We start from the raw sequence: 20,604 nt of genomic DNA, 5'->3' as shown, positions 1-20,604 counted from the left end.
CCAGCCTGGAGGATAGAGGGTAAGTTCTCCTGGAAGAAAAGTGGGGACAAGGGTGAAAGAAGAGAGAGAGTGGTTCCACGTGCTGGGAAATTCCTGGGGGTCCCCTGAATCTGTACAGTGGACTCCCCAGACAGTAGACATACACCAATCTGCTCAGACCACAGGGGAGCCCCGTGAGGGTACTGCTCTGCCCTCCACAAGCTCCTGTCCAGCCCTGACACACCTGTCCCAGGTCCCACTCACACAGAGCCATCAGACGGACTAAGCTCAGCCCCTCACCGTATTGGACTGAGCACAGAGATGCAGCCTATGGCTGGCCAGCTGTCAAGTCAGGTAACCACCTTCATCCAATCAGAGGCCTTCCCTTGCTCTCTGTGTAGTCTGAAACTTGTGCCTAGGGGCTAGGCAGGTGCTGGGCAGGTGAAGGTATAGAGGGTGTGCTAATTGGCTTTGATTTTAAAATGGCAACAGAGAGGCAATCCACGGTGACTGGGGCACAGGCATCTATCTGTTCCTCTACTCAGTGACAGAGCAGTCCTGCATCTTATGGAGTACAACCCACAGCCCTTGGCCACCCCTCCCCCACCACAAATCCCTTTGTCCCTCTCTCACCTGACCCCAGGCCCTTCCTGCCAGCTCCATTCAGTTTTTCCATTGACTCAATGAGCATTACCCCATTAGGTGAGGGACTTGGTTCCAGCTCTGAAGGAGAGGGCAGCCCCCCCATGAAGGAACATCCACATAAGCCATGTTCTAGTCTTCTCTGCTCCCTCAGCCCCCAGGGCTGCAACAGCCTGGCCAGGGAATGTTTCCCACATCCAAGTCTGGTCATGGTTTTGCCCCGTTTAACACCTCCCGTCTCCTGGGATAAGGCTGGAGAGCCTGTGGTCAGCAGAGTAACAGCCCCCAAAGATGTCCACATCCTAATGTCAGTGATCTATGAATACATGACCCTCCATGCCTAAAGGGATTGTGCAGAGGTGATTAATTTAGGGATCTCGAGATGGTGAGATTATCCTGGGCTATCTAGGTGATCACGGTGACCTTTTACATGTGGAAAAGGAAGGCAGAAGGGTCAGAGTGAGGTGAAGTGAGAATGACTCCATGGCCATTGCTGGCTGTGAAGTCAAAAGTGGCCAGGAATCAAAGAATGCCATGGCTTCTAGAACCCGGAAAAGGCAAGGAAGTAGATTCACCACCTAGAGCTTCCAGGAGAAACACATCCTGGCAACCCATTTTGGACTTCTGACCTCTGGAACTGTAAGGTAATAAATCGGTCTTGTTTTAAACCATTGTGCTTAAGGCAATTTGCTCTTATAGCAGCACTGGGAACTCGCATAACCCCAAGTCCCCACCAGAGCCCCTCAGGCCTTCCTGACTGGGCCCTGCTGACCTTCCCAGTCTCAGGTGACTTCCTCCTCTCACTGAGCTCACTCTTCCCTCCTTTCCCCTCCCCCCCCTTACCTGAGCACACCTGCACCTTTGGCCTTCACTCAGGGGGTCCTCTTGGCCTGATATCACCATCTCCAGGGCCTGACAGAGCCCATCCCAGTGTCTGTTTCTCAGGAAGTCCCCCACCAGCCAGCAGCTTGGTACTGACCATCCCCAGGCTTGAGTTCCACCACCAGAGACTCATGTTCTACCTTGTCCTGGGTCATGTGCCCATTCACAGTCAAGTTGGGATAGGACACTCACTGACGGCCCCACACTGGGCATAAGACTGAAGAATGAGCAGGGGCCCCATACACCTCCCAGGGCTCAGTCAGGCAATCAGAGTACATCCCACAGTGGCACCCCTGCATCCCTGTGAACACCTAAAGGGCACATCCTGGATCTGAGTGGGGCCTGGTGTAGTTTGAACTCCCCTCACAGCAAAGCCTGAGATGAGGATGTGGGTGCCAATGGTGAAACCATGAAGTTCGTGGGAAAGAATAGAAACAAGGAGACAGGGAGTGTGGGTGACTCGGGAGGAGTGTGGGAGCAATCAGGGCTCAGGCCACTGGCACCCTTAGAAGAGCCACCAAGGCTGAAGCAGCTGAGTGCCAATCCACTGCCCGGGTCCCAGCCTGGCATACTCGTGAACAGGCCGCGGGAGGGACTGGAGGTGCACCAAGGACGGCTCACCAGGAATAGACACCTATAACTTGTAGGTGAGCTCAGAAGCCCAAGGCCCTTGGGAAAAGTATCAGCCTCCCCTAGGAAAATATAGCTCTCATGGGGGCTCAAAAGATACTGGAACCCCGAACTCCACCAGCATCTGCACAGCAAACACAGAATGAACTGTGAAGTTCCTTCCTTCTCTGGATTTCAGTTCACCTTCTGTCAAAGAGGCAGCTTTTACACTCACACTCATACTCACTAGGGTGGCTACTATCAAAAGAGAGGGAGAGGAGGAAAAAAAAATAGGTGACAGCACAGATATGGAGAAATTGGAGCACTTGTGCTCTACTGGGGGAATATAAAATGATGCGGCCATTATGGAAAATAGTATAGTGGTTTCTTAAAAAATTAAAAATAGAACCATCATATATGACCCAGAAATTCAATTTGGGGGCATGTACTCAAAGGAATTGAAAGCAGGGTCTTGAAGAAATATTTCCATATTCATGTTCATAGTACAATTGTTTATAATAGCCAGAAGGTAGAAGGAACCCAAGTGTCCATCAGTGGTTGAATGAATAAGTAAAATGTGGTCTATCTGTACGGAATATTATTCAACCATAAAAAAGGAAATGATTGATTCCTGCCCACTTTTGACTTACACCCCTCCTTCCCCTACAGCCATTTCCATGATGAACCTTGAGGACATCATGCTCAGTGAAATAAGCCAGACAAAAAAGGACAAATCCTGTATGAGTCCACTAATATGAGGGCCCTGAAGCAGTTAAATTCACAGAGATTAAAAGTAGAATGGTGGATGCCAGGGGCCAGAAATGGGGAGTTAGTAGTATTTAATGTTTCAGTTTCCATTTTGCAAAATGAAAAGAATTCTGGAGATTGGCTGCATGATAATGTGGACATAATTTATTGCTATGGAACTGAATGCTTAAAAAATGGTTAAGATGGTCAATTTTGCATTATATGTATATTACTACAATTCAAAACAACTTTAAAGGAGCAACTTTGAACTGAACCATCCACTCAAACTGAGTTTTTATAGTTTACATCATAGTGAAGCTTGAAGGGGTATCCTGTTCCCAAAGCACTGGACACCAGGTTGGTAGAGGGGAGGATCCAACTTCTCAGCCCCCCACACCCTCACTACTGCACTGGGTGACAATTGGCACTCCCATCTGAACAGCTTTCTGGCCCTTCGAGGCTAGAAGGTCTTTGCATCTAGGGCAGATAGTCCATCCCTGGCTTTCTGGGCCAGAGCTTGAAGGACCTTTTTTCTTACCTGGACGTTCCCCAGGGGTGAAATGTGACCAAAACAGCTGGGAGGTGGGGCAGAGGGAACCTAAGGGCAGACGGCTCCAAAGTGAGAGAGCCTCATCTACAATAGTCTCTTCTTCTGGGGCAGCTGGGACTAAGGGCACAGGGGAAGCCATCAGGGCCCATAATTCTGCAATATTCAAAACAACTTCTAGAAAGGAGACACCCCTCCCTCCCCTACAGCCATTTCCATAGCATCCAATATCATTCATTCAAATGAAAAGAAAGCCCTGGTGGAAAATATTCATTTGTACAAGCTGAGTGTTTTCATCTGGGTTCATTAAATCCACCAACTCTCCCAGGGAAAGCCTGGTGGAGGGGCGCAAGGAAAAGGAGAAAGGAGGAGGTGTGAAGGGGTCAGGAGAGAAGAGGGGTGCCCCCTTTCAGCTCTCACTAAAGCAGCTGCACCTGGAGATTTCATATCTGGAGAAGAACCAACACATAAGAGGGCCTTTGCTGCTGGGATTTTATGTGTGTCATGTCATCTGAGCCTCATTCTGTGGGAAAAAACTGTTACCCATGTGTCACAGAAGAAGCATCAGAGCCACTGACCCATTACTGACTTGCCCAAGGTCCCACAATTATCACTTGGCACAGGCAGCACTCAAACCCACAGACACGCTTCTTCTGGGACCCCAAGTGCCACATGCTCTGAAGTGCATTCTCGAAGCCAACGGGGGCCAGCCGTAGTCATTCTGCAAACCATCAGTCAACTTCTCTACCCCATTTGCTTTAATTAGGATACCTTTTGGCTACTGTAACAAATGCCAAAATAATAGAATTAAATAAGATAGAAGGTCCCACTCGCAAACACACACAACAGTCTGAGCTTCAGCAGTCTAGGCTGACATGGTGGTGTCAAAGCTCTTTTTACCTTATTGCCCTGTGATCCTCAACACCAAGCTTCCCTACCATAGTTAACATAGCTGCCACAGCTCCTGCCATAACATCCATCATCCAACAGTGGGAATGTGAAAAAGAGGAAGGCATCTCTTTTTCCTTGAAGAGCAAGTCTCAAAAGTTTCACAAGTTACTTCTTACACGTCATTGGCAACAATTTGGTTGCATGTAGCTGCATGAGAGGTTGAGAACTTGACTCTTTTGATGAGCAGTCATGTGTCCAGCTCTAATTCATGATTTCTTTACTTTAGGAAGAAAAGCAGAATGAACATTGTGGTCAGCTAGCAATCTCTGGCTCTGGGACACAATCTCCACCCCTTGTCCAGCACCATGGTGAACCAACATCAATGGCAAAAGGCAGCAGCAGACTGTTTGGGAAGAGGTGACCAGAGAAGGAACTTCAGGAGGCTTTCCGGGGGGATGAGCCTTGTAGGACAGCTACGGGCGGGAAGACAAGATGGAAAGGAATTCCAGAAGAAGGTGGAAGTAACCACTGAAATGGTAGTTCAGTGTGAGACCCTGAAGACCTGAGTTCAAGCCCCACAGCCAGTTGGCACAGTGCTGTGCCTGGCTGAGCATTGGTCGGCACCCTCATTAAAGGATGATGGGCCCCATCACCCCCCCTCAGAGCCTGCTGAGGAATGAGGTGCTGGGAAAGGACTGGCATTTGGCGGAGCAGAGCAGCTGCTGCAGTGTTTCCGTGGGTGGACTGTCAGGTCAGCACCCAGCAGGGGCAGGAAGTGGAGCTGCAAAAGGAAGAGGAATCCCCATCTGGAGGCCTTGAAGGCCAGGCCAGGCACTTTGGATGTTTTTCAGAAGCTGTGCACAGTCCCATGGCAGGGCATCATCCTGAGCAGAGAGCAGCTTTTAAAACATGAATCTAGAAGACAGAGGAGGAAGTGAGATCGGAGGTGTAAAAACTCCTGTAAAACAGGAGGAGGCAGCTACGATGTCCTGAGAGAAACACAGCATGCAGCAGGCCAAAGCCAGCGAGCCCTTCAGGCGGTGAGAGAAGCCTTCCTGGAGAAGATAGCCCCCGAGCTCTGCCAGCCAGCTTAGAGCTAGCAAGTGGGGTTGGGGGGAAAGCTTGTCCTAGAGGGGACCAGCAGGGGTAGGAGGGTCCTGTCAAAGCCAGGCCATGCCCAGGGACAGACAGGCCTCACCCTAGAGGTGCCTCTACCCCAGTTGATTTGATCAAACCCTGGAGCAGGGGTTGGGTCTGGCATTATGCCACATCCCCACTAGTCCTCCCAGTGACCTCAGAAGGTGGAGATCTTGCCCCCAATTTATGGAAGAAGAAACTGGAGGCCAGAGAGAGTTGGTGACTTCACTGAGGCCACAGAACAAGGACTTGGATTCTGGGCCCAGCAGTCAGACCCAGAGCACCTGGCACTCTTTGGCTTGTCCTGGGGCCTGAGCTATCCCTCAGAAACACTCTGGCAATATCACCCTGGCCTCAGAAAGACTTTCCATCCTGCAGAAGGAGCACACTGAGAGCTGCTTTAGCCACATCCCAGCCTCAAGCATCCCTCACAAGGCAGGGGTGGAATTTCCATTGAACAGGAAAACAAACTGAGGCTCAGAGGGTGAAGTCGCATGCCTGGGTCCATAGCCGGTTGGTGGCTGCCATGATTTGAACTCAAGTGTCTCTGCCTCCAAGTCCTGGTTCTCCCAGATTCTCACTGAGGCCTTGTCTCCCCTCCTACCTCCTCCCCCAACCCCAGCCCCCGCTGTTTTCCTGGCTCCCTCTCAGGGAAGAGAACATGCTCTGAGTCTCTGTTTCCCTGGGAGAAATCCATTTTCAGAATCTGGAGGTGTTGAAATGTGTTCTTTTTTCCTCTCCAAAGAGCCCTTCTTAAGGACAGAGGTGCCCCTAGAATCCAAGGCCACCACTGGCTAGGCCAGATGGAAGGTGCTGCCTGTTGATGAGGACATGGCCCCAGCAGTGCTGGTGTCCACACAGGGTCTCAGGGAGTTGACTGCATCCTGGAACAATGGGCTGCTGGCTTGCTCCAGGAGCCCAGAATATACCTTGGGCCTCAACCCAAGACAGTCAGCCCTGCCCTCAGAAGTCCCCACTTGCCATTCTGGCCTGGCTGCTGGCAGTAGCACTTGAGGCTCCGGGGAGCAAAGTGGTCACTGAGCCTGCCTGGTAGAAATACCCTGGTAGACTCTTCTCCAGACTGTCCCCTCCAAGTGATACCTGGACCCAGGTCATAGAAATCTCTTACCAAAGCAGCATAGCCATGTCTGTGAGCACCTTCTAATGCCCACAGAGGTAGGCCCTGGAGAGCCCTGGGTGGTGGGTGCAGATGGCTGCTTGCTGAGAAGGGAGGGAAGGAGGTGGGGATGGGATGAGGACACAAGGGAACACAGAGGGGTGGGGGGAGGGGTGTAGGAGGCAGGAGGAGGGGGAATTCTTCTTCCCACACAGGCATCCTTCTCCCTCAGCCACTCTCGCAACATCTCCCATCACACCTGCCCAAACACCTCCCAGACTTTCCACTTTCAAAATCAGCTCCAGAATGAGGATCTGGCATCTCCCTCCCCACCTCTACCTTGGTCTCTTTGCCCTCACCACAGGCAACTCCTGACCACAGCTTCACGTGGCTGGATCCAGCCCTCCCAGAGTTCCAAGCTGGAAGTCTTCCCTGGGGCCTTCAGGACTTCAAGGCCCCCACTGTGGACAGCATATCCCATAGCAGGGAACTGGGGTCTTAGGGAACAATTCCTAGGGTTCCTCCTACAGGCCTGGAAGGCACATCAGGCCAGCCTGTCCACGGCCCATGCCCTCAACCCCACAGCACCCCCAAAGGCTTCCAACCCCTTTATGACTGGAAGCAGGCAACTTGAAAAACAAACACTCCCTCGCACTGTGGGCCAATCGCTGGTGATCTTATTCTCCCAAGACACCCCTGAGGGTCTGGGCATGGGCCTTTGGAATAGCACAGCACCCACCTACTGAGGGATGGTGTTCAGGCCCTGGGGGCTGCATTCTTTCTTCCCTCATGGGACTGTGTCACAGGAATGGGTCCCTGTGAGTGTCCCATCCATCCACCTAAGCCCTAGCTTAGGGAATGGGTATGTGAGTGTCCCTCGGGTGAGCTCTCATGGGCTCACCCCAAGATTCTCCCTGAAACTGGCAATGTCATTTCCCTCCTTAGGAACCTTCCATGCATCTGGCCTCCTAGCAGGTCTTCATGAGAAAGTTTCTGACCATGCTAAGATACCTGAATTTCATCTCCAGGGCAACAGGAGGAATCACTGGAGGACTAGAGGTAATAGCACAGAGGGAAAGATTCGGTTTGTGACTCAAGGGAGGTTGCTGGGTCTGCCCCCATGATAGGGTTCACATGCTGCTCTGCCTTGGCTCAGAGCACACAGGAGGACATTAGGGTCTGGACTTCACAGTGGCTTTGGAAGAGTAGCTGTGTACTTAATCCTGCCTGACCCATCCTATTCTCCTAAGTGGGAACCGACAGTCTCTCTCCTACATCCCCAAACAAGTCACTCAGCAAAGTTCTTTAACTACTAATCATAAAACTGTCCATAGGACAAAGGACCCTGTAGGCTAGGATTTCTTAATGGGTTACCAGCATCTTGTGCTACTGGCCACAGGAGATGCAATCAAGACCAGGCTTTACACAGAGTTGCAGGGACAGCCACACAATCATCTCTAGGTTGTGAGGCCCATCTCCTCAAAGGCCTTCAGTTATTGTTCTGGGCCCTCACCCAGGCCAACACCCAAGACAACCTCATATTCTAGCACCTACCTCCCCTAGGTCATAAGGCTTCTGAGACAGGGGCTGGTCCAGGCAGTGAAAACACTGAGGGTGCTGTGTGGGTGGATGGACAGATAGTTAGATGGATAGGTAGATATATGTGTGTGTGGGAGGCTATCTGGATAGATGGATGGATGGAGAATGGGTACGTGGATGATGGGTGGATGAATGGATGGATAGATGGGTAGATGAATGGATGGATGTGTAGGTTGGTAGATAGATGAGTAGGTGAATGTGTGGATGGGTGGGTTGGTAGATGGATGGGTTCGTAGGTGGATTGGTGGATAGGTGGATGAGCTAGGGCTTAGGTGGATGGATGGGTGGATGGGTAGGTGGATGAGTAGGTGGATGGAGGATGGGTGGGTGGATGAATGAGCTAGGGCTTAGGTGGATGGATGGGTGGATGGGTAGATGGGTGGATGGGTAGGTGGATGAGTAGGTGGTTGGAGGATGGGTGGGTGGATGGACGGATAGGTGGGTGGGTGGATATGCCATTCAGGACTACCTTTTGCTTGAACTTTAGGAACACAGTCCCCTCAAAGAACCTACATTCCATAGCTATGCAAAGGGCCCGGAGCTTCCTACAATGGGATCAATACATGAAAACATACTTAGCTTAGTACTTGACACAGAGTAGGGACTTATTTGAAGTTCAAGCATCCTAGCTACTTCTGTCTATTAGACAGAGTAGTCAGTGCAGTTGTCACTAAGTTCCTGAAAAATAACTTGGCATGGATTTTCCATAGCCATCCTGGGGGCTGTATTTCCAGCACACTGATCTGCTGAACTATGACAGGCTCCTGTCCCAGATAAAATTGCCATCCCCAGGAAGGCACTACTCAGAAAGGGAAGGGAAGGAAGACAAGGCTGCAGACCCCCGGTCAGAGGGAGCCTCCTACCCCATTGCTTGGGTCCTGATGGCAGGCAATCAGAACGTGACCACTGTCAGAAGCCCAAGCCCTGGCTCCAAAGACAGTCCAAATTCTTCACATCTCCCTGCACCCACATCTTTGCCAAGTAGCTTCACAGGGCCTCTGCTCCAGCATGGGTGCTCAGCCATGGCTGCCTTGAGCAGATGCAGCACAAGCAGGCTCTACACAGGCTCCCATACCAAGGCTGCTTCCTTTTTGCGCCTCTGCCATTGCTGTGAGATCAGACCTGGACAAGTCTGCAGAGATCAGAGATACCTGGAGCAGAGCAGAACTGCTGCCATCCCAATCAGGGCCAGAGGGCCTGCCAGGTTAGCCAACAGCCAGCCAATGCCAGGGAGCCTGCCAAGATCAGCAGAGCACCTGACCTGGGCCCACCGAACTCCACAGCATGTGAGGAATGATGAGTACTTATTGTTTGTGGTTATTTGTTACCCAGCATTGCTGTGGAAAAGATAACTGATAGAGTCCCTAACTCACCAGGTGACACCACCTGCTGAGTGAGATATGCCACAACAACTTCTCCAGCAACTGAGACTCACAAAGCCCAAGGGCTTATTTAAGGTCACACTGGGAGTTAGTGACCTGCCCCCATAGGCGAGTTAGTCCCAACCCTGCCACAAGGGAGCTTGTGGTCTTGTGAGGAGGACCCAGGTAGCCAGAACACTCTGACTGGTTTGGGGAAAGGGGGCAGATGTTTCAGATTGTGAGGAGGAAGGGGCAGTCAGGCCAAGCCATGAAGGATGAGATTGGTTTCTGTCACAGGACAGTGAGGAAGCAGGGAGGGCCAGCCTTCTTGGTGGAAGGGCTGGCAGGAGCAAAGGAAGGGCTCTCCTGGTCCACTCTGATCACATAGTTGTCATTCCCCACACCATGACTCATCAGACCACCCTCCCATCCAATCTATCAGGTACTGGCAGAGGAAAAGTGACCAAACACAGAGAGCCAAGGCCACTTGAGTCCCACATGCTATGAGCTCCACCACTCTCAGAGCTCCCATAAGCCCATGCAGAGAGGGTGCCATTACACTCCTCCACAGAAGAGCAAACTTCAGCCCATAGAGGCTCTAGAATATGCCCAAGGCCACCTAGCCTCTAGGTGACAGAGTCAGAATCTGACCCCAGTTCTGTGAGATTCCAAAGGTCAGTGTTCCCTCAGGTAGATAGGCCAACTCCCTATGGAATGGTCCTGGCTGATTGATATTTATACCTTGGCATAGCCCAAGGGCCTTGTAAACGCCATCCTTGAAGTGTTCGCACTAAAATGACTGCCAGAAAACTGTACATCTGCCAGCTCCAATGGCTCTGAAGCTGTGGCCTCAGTTGTGGGCACTGTCCCAGGCTCAAGCTCTCTCAGCCTGTGCTTTGTGGGGTTTGGCTGGCCTCCCCACCAAGGTGGAGGTGCTCCCAGCTTGTCAGCAGTCACTTTCCTCCTGACACTATAAAATTCCAAAAGCAAAGTAGATAAGGCCATTATTATTCCCAGAATGCTGGGTTCATGCCTCTGACCCACTAGTCTTGAGCATCTTCTCCTGACATCCACAAGCACCTCCAACTCAGCATGTCCCCAGAGAATTTGGCAATCTCCCTGCAAACCTCTTCTCCAGGGCCCTCTCCCCATTGTACAAGCCATAGATGAGGTCACAACATGCCTTCCTCCTGTCCCCCATCAGGTGGGCCCCATCTGCCTCCAGAGTACCCTAGTGAAACACTTCTTGCTAATTTATGAATGTGAGTTGTAGAGTCAGACATTAGCTATGCATCCTTAGCTAATCCTCACTTCACTTCTCTGAGCCTCAGTTTTGTCATTTGTAAAATGGGATAATAAATTCTGTACTCCATTAAAAGGTAGGATTTTATGACACATATCATAACTACTCAAGAAAGGGCAATTGTTTTGACGTTGTTGTCCTTGTAGTTAGTGTATGTCTACTAGCACCTCTCCCCTCCCCTTCTTATCCAGAAGAATCTGCTCAGTTGGTGTGAGTTGGGCCCATCGCTCCCAGAAATGGGCACAAGACCCAGATCCAACCAAAGAAAGCTGACCCACTCCTCAAGTTCCCACCAGATTTTTGTCATGGGAAATTATGTTCTGCTACAAAGATACCATGAACCAGAGCTCCTAGGACCATCCTGCCCATGTGTGGAGATAAATCCATCTAAAATGAAGCTGAGGCAGCAGAATACAGAAGCTGAGAGGCTGAGAGATGGGCCTTGAGTGCCTGGATGCATCCATGCCCAAAGGTGTGGCTCTTCCTGGACTTTTTATTGACCAGAGCCAGTAAATTGCTTCTTAGCTTAAGTTCATTTAGATTATGCTTTATCATGGGCAAACCTTCAGGATCCTAACAAAACATGATTATTAGAGGCAGGAAAGTGCCTCAGAACCAGAAGGCATCATAGAGAGGAGCTCCCAGGATGCGGGAGCCCCACAACTCATTGACCTGGCCAGGCCTTTGTGGGAAAGGAGCCCCAGGCCAGAGGGTCCCTGGACATATCTCCTGAAGTACCAGAGAGACGAAGTTGTAACACCAGCTCACAGTGGTGGCTATGGAGGGGCTCAGTGCCAGCTGTCACTTTTTTTCTACAGAGCACTGGGCACCATCACAGGAGCTGTGTATACATGACCACACTTTTCTCTCAACAACCTCCCTGGGAAATGGAGTCCAATTTTCCACCCATTTTGCTGATGAGGATATCAAGGCACAGAATTCAGATAACCTGTCCAAGATCATCCAACTGGGACATGACAGAGTGAATGTGTGCTGTGCTCGTGCTGGGACTCACAGAGCCACACAGACATAGCCACCTGTGGCCCTTTGCCTGCCTGTTCCAGAAGGTCCTATGGATGACTAGGAGCCTCTTGTACACAGGTAAGAGGGGAGGCCTAGAGCATGCAGGTCCCCCCTGAAGTAGGCTCAACTACAGCGGGTCTTTTCCCAGGAGCCAACCTGCAAAGGGAACTACTAGAAACCAGAGGCTGTCCTTCTGCTGATGGCCACCTCCTGAGATGACTCCCACCCTGGCCCCACATGCAGGATGTTCCTGCCACCTCCTTGAGAACACCCAGGTCCCAGACCAGGGCTGGCTGCCAGGCTAGGGAGCTCCTCAAGGACAGAAATGTGCCTGGCCCATTCCGTGCATCCTCGGCCAATGGCTGAGGTGGAGGATGCCTCCAGGAAGGACAAAGCATTCAGGAGGACACCTGACACCAGAGAATGGTGTAAGGTTCCATTAGGCACAGGAAGAGAGCATGGTGTATCTTCTTCATAGGCCAACTCCCAGCGCCTAGCAATGTGAAGCTCAGGCCCCCACCCTCTGAGCTCTCCCCCAGACCCTCATCTCATAATTCACATACAGCCCAGGGCAGTGGCGGGATGCAGGTTCCGTGCCATGATCATCCCCAGGTCCAGACAGCAGACTGAGCCCCACTCGCCTCTGAGGTGGTGGGGCTTGGTTTCTGACCCAGAGTGGCCATATTCTGTCATGCATGGGACTCAGCTGGACAGCCCAGATTTATCTTCTGGACATCATAACCAATAGATTTTACCAGCAGGATAATCAGGGCAAAATCTGCAGCTGTTCCAGGGCCCAAGTGGAGAACGCCGCAGCTGTACTTTGTCCTTGAATGGGAAGTGTGTTATTCCTCCTGTTTTCCTTTTCACTTGCAGTATCTTCTAGCATTCCAAAGCTTCCTGAAAGAAGCCTGAATCTACTCGGGAACAAGGCTGGACATGCACCCCCATACACGGACTCACACATACACATACACATGTATATACATATTTGGCATTTGCCCTGCGTGTCATGGCGAACACAGCACATCTGTCAAGACTGGACGCATCTCTTCATTGAATAAACTGAGATTCAGAGAAGCAAAGAGACTTTAGATGCCTATCTGCTGGCTGGTTGCACCCCATCTTTTTTCTAGAAAGGATCAGAAGCAGAAAAAACGGGCTGACCCAAAGGTGGCCCTCCAGCCAGCTTCAGGACAGGGTCTGCCTTTGGTATTAATAGCCCAGCATTCTAACACCCAGCCTAGCTCCAGGCAGCACCTGGGCACTACAAGCAGACTCTGCCCCTGGAGATGCTGGCTGAGCACCAGGGAGTGCAGGAGCACCCACGCCAGGAACAAGTCAGAGCCCAGGCTGGACTTGAGGGGTGGGGATGGGCCAAGAAGGAGGGTGCCATGAGCTGTGGTGGTAACAGGCAGGTGAAGGCTAGTGCTTGGCAGAAGTAACAGAGCATGAGGCCCAGCAGGACCAGCACAGGGCACCTTCATCCTCAACTGGGCTCTCACCAGCCCTAGATAGCAGCAGACAGGACCTCCTATAACTTCCTATTACCTTCCCAAATCTGGAGTGACAGCGTGGGAATGGCACTGGAAAGTAGCCACCCAAGCATCTTTTGATGAAGTCTAAGGGAAGAGCATGAAATGCCCAGGGTCACAGAGCAAGTGGCCAGGGTACTGCCTCCTAGGCCTTGCCCTCTTCTTGGCCTGGATCCCAGGCCTCCTCCAACCCCAAGATGCCACCAAACACTTCTGCTACATCCAGGGGCTAGAGCCCTGACAAGGTCTCCAGGCCTGGTTCCCAGGCTCCCCAACCACTCCAGAGCCCCCCATCCCCTCCAGGCCTGCCTCAGACTCCCAAAGGGATGGAGACTTGCTATGCTGGGGATACCTCTCAGACCAGACCTCTGATCCCTCAGCCACCCCCACCCAAGGGTGTCCACATGCTCACTAGATGGATAGGAGAAATCATTCTTTAAGTCAATGGAGAGTGTAAACATGTCTGTGAGAGGGCCCAGGTACCTGTGGGAGGACCTATACAGCCTAGGAAGGGAAAGAGATTGGCCGAGAGGCCAGGTGATGGAGGTATTCCTTAGATACCACACTCAAAGGGGACTTCCCAGGAACTATCATCTGCTCAGCCCCAGGTCCTGAATACCCTACCTTTCTCTCTGCTGTTGTGAAAAAGGGCAGTATGAAATATCTTGAAATTCTCCCAAAACAAGTAGTTTTCAGTAAGTCCACACTGCACTCATTTACTCATTTCACAAAGGTTTATTGGGCGTCTCCCTGGTACTGGTTCCGGTTAGTCACTGCAGAGGATCCTGGCTCAGCCAGCCTGGGAGGAGCAGGTCTGGAGTGGACAGCAGACACAGAAATCGGTGGTGAAACACCCACTGCCCAGGCTGCAGTAATAAAGGACAAGTGAGGGAACACAGTGAGCTGGTGGCCAGGGAGAGCTAAGCTTCCTCTGCGGGGCCCAGGTGACAGTGAGAACAGAGGAGGAATGAGCGTCTCTAGGGGGAAGGAAATAGATTGGAACAGGGAACAGCATGAGTGGAAGCTCAGGAAGGAAAGGAAGAAAAGTACTTGGGAACTCCTTCAGCATCAGGAGGCCATTGCAGGGAGGGGAGATAAAGGGCCATAGCCAAGAAGGGCTGAGACCCAGGCCCAGGGAGACTCAGGAGAAGGGCTCAGAGGCACAAACCTGGAGCTCTCCAACTCTCTTCTCCAGGTGTGAGGGCTGGACTACTTCCTCATTGAAGCCTCCAGAGATCCTGCAGGGAACACAGAGGGCTACTGGAACACTCCACCCCAGTAGGAAGTCTCAGTGACAACCTCCCTGGGCTCTTGGTTTTGCGATAGTAGAAGAGAGACAGAGGCTATTCCCATAGCACACTCACCCACCACACCCCATGCTTGGTCCACCAAGCCCACCCCTGCGTGAACAGACAGCCCCAGCTTCTAGAGCAATGGTTCTCAACCTGTGGGTCACAACCCACAGGAACTGTATTAAAGGGCCATGGCATTAGGAAGGTTGAGAACCACTGCTCTAGAGGATGTCTTGGGAGCAGGAGGCCATCCAAAGGCCAACCCTCCTGGCTGTGCCAGGGCCCTGCTCCCTGTCCCCTCCCCCAACCCCTCTCCAAGTTGCTCCTGGACACCAAAGGACCCAGTCAGACTTGTCCCTCTTTTTCTTTCCCCTGCCCGCCCCCTGCTGGAGTTGTGAGAAGGCAGGCAAGAAGGTGGGCAGGGGAGGCCTAGTCCCCCACAGCAGAGCCTGCCAGGCCCTGGAGGATGCCTGGCACTCCACCAAGTCCTGGGTGGGTCTTGGCCTTGGGCCAGCACTCTCCCTCCTGACCTCTGAAATGGGACGGAACAGTGTGAGCAACAGGCAGGAGGAGCCAGTGCTACTTGGAGCTGGGGGTACAGCCCTGGAGCAGGACAGGGGGCACTGGGGCTGCTCTGGAGAACAGAAGGTCTAGAAGACACAAGGACAGCAACATGGAGAACAGCACGTTAGTAGGAGTCACTAAGCTGGGTTCTATGCCCCAAAGACCAGTATCACCCGGACTTTGGGTCTGTCCTCACCTGCACAAAAAGCTGTGGGAGCCAGATGGACCTGAGCGCCTTGTCCAGTGTTCTGGAATCCTGAAGTATGGAATTCAGTCTGTCTGCCCAAGAAACAGCAACAGATCCCCAAGTACAGATGAAAGCCCTAAGAACAAGTACTGCTATCCTGAGAGTCCCCAGGGCTAGAAGCAGCATGGATCCGGGTGCTGCCGACTGGGCCTAGCCCCAATCTTACAGCAGCCCAGACCAGGCCTTCCACATGCATGCACATGCATTCAGGCAAATGCACACAGAGCACATACAGACACATGTACACATATGCACACACACACACACGTGAGCATACACACATGCACACCACACCCCTCTAGATCCCAGGCAGCACAGAAAGACTCTCCCAGCCCATGGCAACTTATTCATTTTCTAAAACTAAATGTGGGAAGAAAGCTTGGAGAACTATCCCATGCCTCTGTCCCAACTGCTGTGTAGGCAAAGCAGGACACAAGCCCTACACTGGCACCTCCCAGAAATCAAGGAATCAAGGCTTGACAGATTGCCCAACAAAAGTCAGAACCCCCACACACATCTTCTGGCCTCTGCCCAGGAAAATGCAGCCTCAGAAGAAGACCCCCAAACTTCTTCTCAGAGTCCTGCCAAGCAGGAGACTTCTCTTTCTACTTCTCCCCGCCCCCACCCCTGTAAAAGGGTCCAGAAAAGAGGAAAATCACCTAACCGAGAAGTGCCCCGCTGGAGTAGGGGGCAGGTAAGTGAAACTCCCCGCCCGCAGCCAGGTTTGCTAACGGAGGATTCTCTAGACCACCTGAGAGACCCTACCCAGTGTGGTGAGGGGCAGTTTAGGGGTACTAAGAGAAACAGTAGAAACAAATCTGGCTTCCCTTAGGTAAGAAGTTCCTGGGGTGTGCGCTGCTGCCCTGGGCAGCAGAGAAATCGCCTGATTGAAGAAGGGGATAAGAGGGCACGTTCACGTGCCCCCCCGGCCCCTCCGTCTTCCACGCACCCTCAAGGGCTTGACCTGTGAGAACCACGGGTCTTGTGGGGAACTCATGGGGCAGAGGGTCCTACCAGAGCCGCGAAAACCGGAGGGAAGAATATCTGCCCAAGGCGAGCATCTACTTGCACGCCCGTTGGAGCCCTTGTCCTGCAGTTGACTTCTCCGAACTTGTTTCTTCGCTGCCAAAAGCGATTTGCCAGCGACCTGTAGAGCCCAGCCAGCTCCTACTTCGGCCCCCGGCGCGAGCGCTATCTCTGTCCCGAGAAGAAGTTAGGCAGCTGGTCCCCCTGGGAGGGAGGCGCACGGGACGCGGGCGGCGGCAGCCTCGGACTCTGGCTCAAGCCCCGCGGCTCCAGATAAGTCCCCGCGACTGCGAAAGCGTCCCAGGCAGCTCAGCTCTCCAGACGGTGGACAGACCGCTGCAACCTGGCCCAGGCCTTCCCGGGGGGATACAGCGGTCCACGGCGAAGCGGGACTTGCTCCTGGCCTCCAGGGACCCTAGGTCAAGGCACTGCCCCGCCTGCCGCCCCTGAGCCCAAGTCGCCGATCCCGTGCGAGGCGCAGCGAAGGATCAGAAGGTCTTGGACTCGGCGGCAGGGCAAGCCAGGGACCCATGGAGTTTGGGAGTTGCCCCGCACCCCTAAAAGCCTCAACACATATTTACGGTTGAAAGTACGCACTTTACGCGTTCGGGCGCCTCCGCGGTGAGTCGGGCCGCCGCGCTCGGGGTCCACGAAGGTGGCTCAGTTCGGGCGCTCCTGTCTCGACGTTCCCGGGGCAGAGAGCAACGTCCGGGGACGAACGGGACGGGTGCGCCCGGCGGCCGGGGCTGCGCTGGGAGAGGCAAGCGGCAAGAGGGGAGCGCTCCGGCGTTCAGGCAACAGCTACCCCTAGTGGGAGAGCCGCCCGGGGCCGGCGCCGCCCCGTGCCCGCTGCCCCGCGCCCCGCGTCCGCAGCGCCCCGCGCCCGGGGCGCTCCCGGGTCGGCTGGGAGCGCAGGGCGGGCGCCGCTTCCCCCTGCCCTCCCCGTCTCCCGCGCCCCGCGCTAACCCACCCGCGGGCCCTGCCCTAGCACCTCCTAGCTGGGCCCCCGCGGCTGCCGACCCAGGAACCACGGAGCCCGGCTGGAAGGAGATGGGACGGGGCGGGCGCGGCCGGGGCGGCGCGGGCTAGAGCGGCGCGCGGCAGCCTCGGGCAGCGGCGGGGGGCGCGGAGCGCGGTGTGCGTGGCGGGGCGGTGCGGGGGGCGGCCGTGTGCAAGGCGCGAGTGTGAGCGCGCGCGGGAGGCAAGCGGGCGGGCTCCAGCAGGAGAGCGGCGCCCGCGGGCGAGCCGGGAAGGCGGCGGGAACCCAAAGTTGCCTCCTCGCGGGCCCGTGTCCTCGGCGGGGCGGGAGCTGGTGCCACCGAAGCGGCGGCCGGGGACCTGGACTCCCGCGGCACCTGGGCAGCAGCCCCGCACGAGCGGCGGCGGCGTGGGCGGCGTTGGCGGCGGCGCGCGGGAAGCGAACCGGAGCTCCGGCGCTGTGCAGCGGCCGCCGGGGAGCTCAGCTCAGGTGCGCGGCGAAAGGGGCGCGGGCAGGAGCCAGGCTGCGGGGGCTAGGGCAGCGCGCAGTGCTCGCTTTAGCTGGAGGACCTCCACGGCGGACGCCCAAGTCCCTGGACCGGTTCCTGGCCCCTGGCGGCGGCAGCGGCTAGGGTCCCTGCCTGGAGAGCTAGCTACAGGACCCAGGCCCGCCCCCACCAACTCCCAAGCCAGGCCGCTCCACCCTCCGCCCGCCGGTGCCCGCCCTCGACCCACAATTTTTAGGGCATTGGCCGCACCGCTGGGTGATCCCTCCGGGCTCGAGTTGCAAGGGGGCGGGTCTGGGCTGGAGGTGGAGTCTCCCGCCAATTCAATCCTCGGCTATAAATTGAGCTCCCTGCACCGCCAAAGCCCAGATGTCTCGCCAGGCCGCGTCGCGGTTGGTGGTTGGCGAAGACGAGGGGTCCCAGGGGGCTTTGGGGCCTGCAGCCACCATGCTCCGCTCCCTGCTGCTTCACTCCCTGAGGCTGTGCGCCCAGACTGCCTCGTGCCTCGTACTCTTCCCGCGCTTCCTTGGCACAGCCTTCATGCTTTGGCTCCTTGACTTCCTGTGCATCCGCAAGCATATTCTGGGCCGCCGCCGCAGGGGGCAGCCCGAGCCTGAAGTAGAGCTCAACAGTGAAGGCGAGGAGGTGCCCCCTGACGACCCGCCCATCTGCGTGTCGGACGATAACCGCCTGTGCACTCTGGCGTCGCTCAAAGCGGTGTGGCATGGCCAAAAGTTGGATTTCTTCAAACAGGCGCATGAGGGTGGTCCAGCGCCCAACTCCGAAGTGGTCCTGCCGGATGGCTTCCAGAGCCAGCGCATTCTTGATTATGCGCAAGGGAACCGCCCGCTGGTGCTCAATTTTGGCAGCTGCACCTGACCACCATTCATGGCGCGCATGAGCGCCTTCCAGCGCCTGGTCACCAAGTACCAGCGCGACGTCGACTTCCTCATCATCTACATCGAAGAAGCACACCCCTCCGATGGCTGGGTCACCACAGACTCTCCCTACATCATCCCGCAGCACCGAAGCCTGGAAGACCGGGTCAGCGCAGCGAGGGTACTGCAGCAAGGTGCACCCGGCTGCTCCCTGGTCCTCGACACCATGGCCAACTCTAGCAGCTCAGCCTATGGTGCTTACTTCGAGCGCCTCTACGTCATACAGAGTGGCACCATTATGTACCAGGGTGGCCGTGGCCCTGATGGCTACCAGGTCTCCGAGCTGCGTACTTGGTTAGAGCGCTACGATGAGCAACTGCATGGCACTCGGCCCCGTAGGGTGTAAACAACCAATGGAAAATTAACTGAACTTGGCGGGCTGGGCCTTCGAGCCTTCGATGCCTGCGTGCAAGCACCCCAAACGAAGTCGTCAAGCTTGGCGAGGCCCCAGTGGCACAGATGCACTGAGCCTTGGATCTCGGGCTACCTGAACACTTTCCCCTACCTCCCCAAGACTCTGCTTCTGTGATTGTCTCTCCTTTATGCCTGCCTGGCTCACTTGAATCCCCTGAGTACTGATGTGGTGCACCCCTGCCTGTGTGTCCCCAGGACTTGCCCCTACAGCACTTTCTCAGACCCATCACCTTCGCCCTTTTAGCCAAATGCTTTGCCCCTGTGCCTCCCACTGTACAGAGACCTTGGCTGTGCCTGCCCACCCCAAGTGCAGCTGGGTTCCCACAGGCTTCAGCTCTACTTGAGCTAGTTGCCTGGCACCCACCTGTCACACGCGGGAAGGGGGCTTCCTGCTGCTTTTGTGTCTATTTCTTGTTCCTAAGTTGGGGAAGGGGATGGGGACGGGGTGGGCAGGGTAGTTTCCCCCCCTTGTTTTGGGTGCGCAGGAGCCCCTCTGCTGATGACGAACTGTCTCTAACTGGTTCTTACCACGGGTTGGTTCTGAATTGCAGGGGACTTGAAGCAGTGCCTAAACCCAGAGGGGAAAGTGCTCTGGGTTTCCATGAGGAAACTACTCTAAATGGGATGGGAGGGAGGTCGGGAGGGGTGTGCTTGGGACCAGAGGAAGATGGCTTGGGAGGTTTTGGCGAGGTTCGCAGCGCCCCAGGGAGAGAGAAGAGGCTAAGACTCCTGGGGAACGGTTTGGGTAGGGAGTCTGGGGAAAGAGAGATGGGGGGAGAGCCTGGGTCCCCCAAGTGAGGGGATTCCTGGGCAGAGCTGCCGATTGTGGGGCCAGGAAATGGAAGGCCCCTGATTTGAAGGCCATTTGATGACTGTTTTGCTGGAAAATTTTTCCTGTATATAAACTTCTTTTAGGCTACAATAATAAAGGTTTGAAGTGAACTGCTTTCTGGTTGCCTTTGGTCCCTTTATTTTCTATTCCCTCTGAATAGCGGCAGGAATTAAACACAAATCTCTCCTTCTTGTCCCCATAGTGACCCTGGGGAGAAGGGGGGAGGGAAGAGAGCCTAAGCTGGCAGGGGGGAGGATAGCGGTGGAGCGGAAAGAGGGTCTGCAGCCGCCCTCGGCGCTTGTGTACAGCAAACGGGCACCTGAGCCCGGAACTTGGGGGAGGGAGAAGAGAGAGGAAGCAGAGCCCGCGGAGTCCTGGGAACCAGGGGAGTGGCTGGGGGGGTGTCCCCACTTATCACTGGGCTCACGCGCACAC

General features: G+C 54.6%; 2 protein-coding genes across 9 annotated transcripts; one reads left to right on the top strand and one right to left on the bottom strand.

Moving 5' to 3' along the window:
* Window positions 1-14,083: 14,083 nt before the first annotated feature.
* Window positions 14,084-17,494, bottom strand: LOC128594832 (uncharacterized). 8 transcript variants are annotated; one of them, XM_053603675.1, is made up of 5 exons: window positions 16,490-17,494; window positions 15,425-15,484; window positions 15,195-15,314; window positions 14,541-14,610; window positions 14,084-14,186 (listed from the first exon to the last, which is right to left on the bottom strand). In XM_053603675.1, the coding sequence occupies exons 1-5, from the start codon at window positions 16,534-16,536 to the stop codon at window positions 14,163-14,165; spliced, it is 321 nt and encodes a 106-aa protein (XP_053459650.1). In that variant the 5' UTR covers window positions 16,537-17,494; the 3' UTR covers window positions 14,084-14,162. The 8 variants fall into 8 exon arrangements, 3 of the variants coding, with proteins under 3 accessions (XP_053459650.1, XP_053459649.1, XP_053459651.1); XM_053603674.1 differs by having other exon boundaries at window positions 14,095-14,238; window positions 16,490-17,491; XR_008382635.1 differs by lacking the exon at window positions 15,195-15,314 and having other exon boundaries at window positions 14,095-14,238; window positions 15,425-15,507; window positions 16,490-17,491.
* A 783-nt stretch (window positions 17,495-18,277) lies between these two features.
* Window positions 18,278-20,262, top strand: DIO3 (iodothyronine deiodinase 3). The gene has a single exon (XM_053602481.1). The coding sequence runs from the start codon at window positions 18,355-18,357 to the stop codon at window positions 19,267-19,269; it is 915 nt and encodes a 304-aa protein (XP_053458456.1). The 5' UTR covers window positions 18,278-18,354; the 3' UTR covers window positions 19,270-20,262.
* Window positions 20,263-20,604: the final 342 nt, after the last annotated feature.

The sequence above is a fragment of the Nycticebus coucang genome, chromosome 9, assembly GCF_027406575.1.
Source record: "Nycticebus coucang isolate mNycCou1 chromosome 9, mNycCou1.pri, whole genome shotgun sequence".
NCBI lineage: Eukaryota > Metazoa > Chordata > Mammalia > Primates > Lorisidae > Nycticebus > Nycticebus coucang.
This window is presented reverse-complemented; position numbering and strand designations above follow the sequence as displayed.

Excerpts from the sequence above, each read along its gene's own strand:
- LOC128594832 (XM_053603674.1), bottom strand. The coding sequence starts at position 16,536 with ATGCTCGCCTTGGGCAGATATTCTTCCCTCCGGTTTTCGCGGCTCTG. Across the intron at positions 15,315-15,424 it reads TCCCACAGCTTTTTGTGCAG|ACCTTCTGTTCTCCAGAGCA; the intron begins GTGAGGACAGAC and ends TGTGTCTTCTAG. Across the intron at positions 14,611-15,194 it reads TGTTCCGTCCCATTTCAGAG|GATCTCTGGAGGCTTCAATG; the intron begins GTCAGGAGGGAG and ends TGTTCCCTGCAG.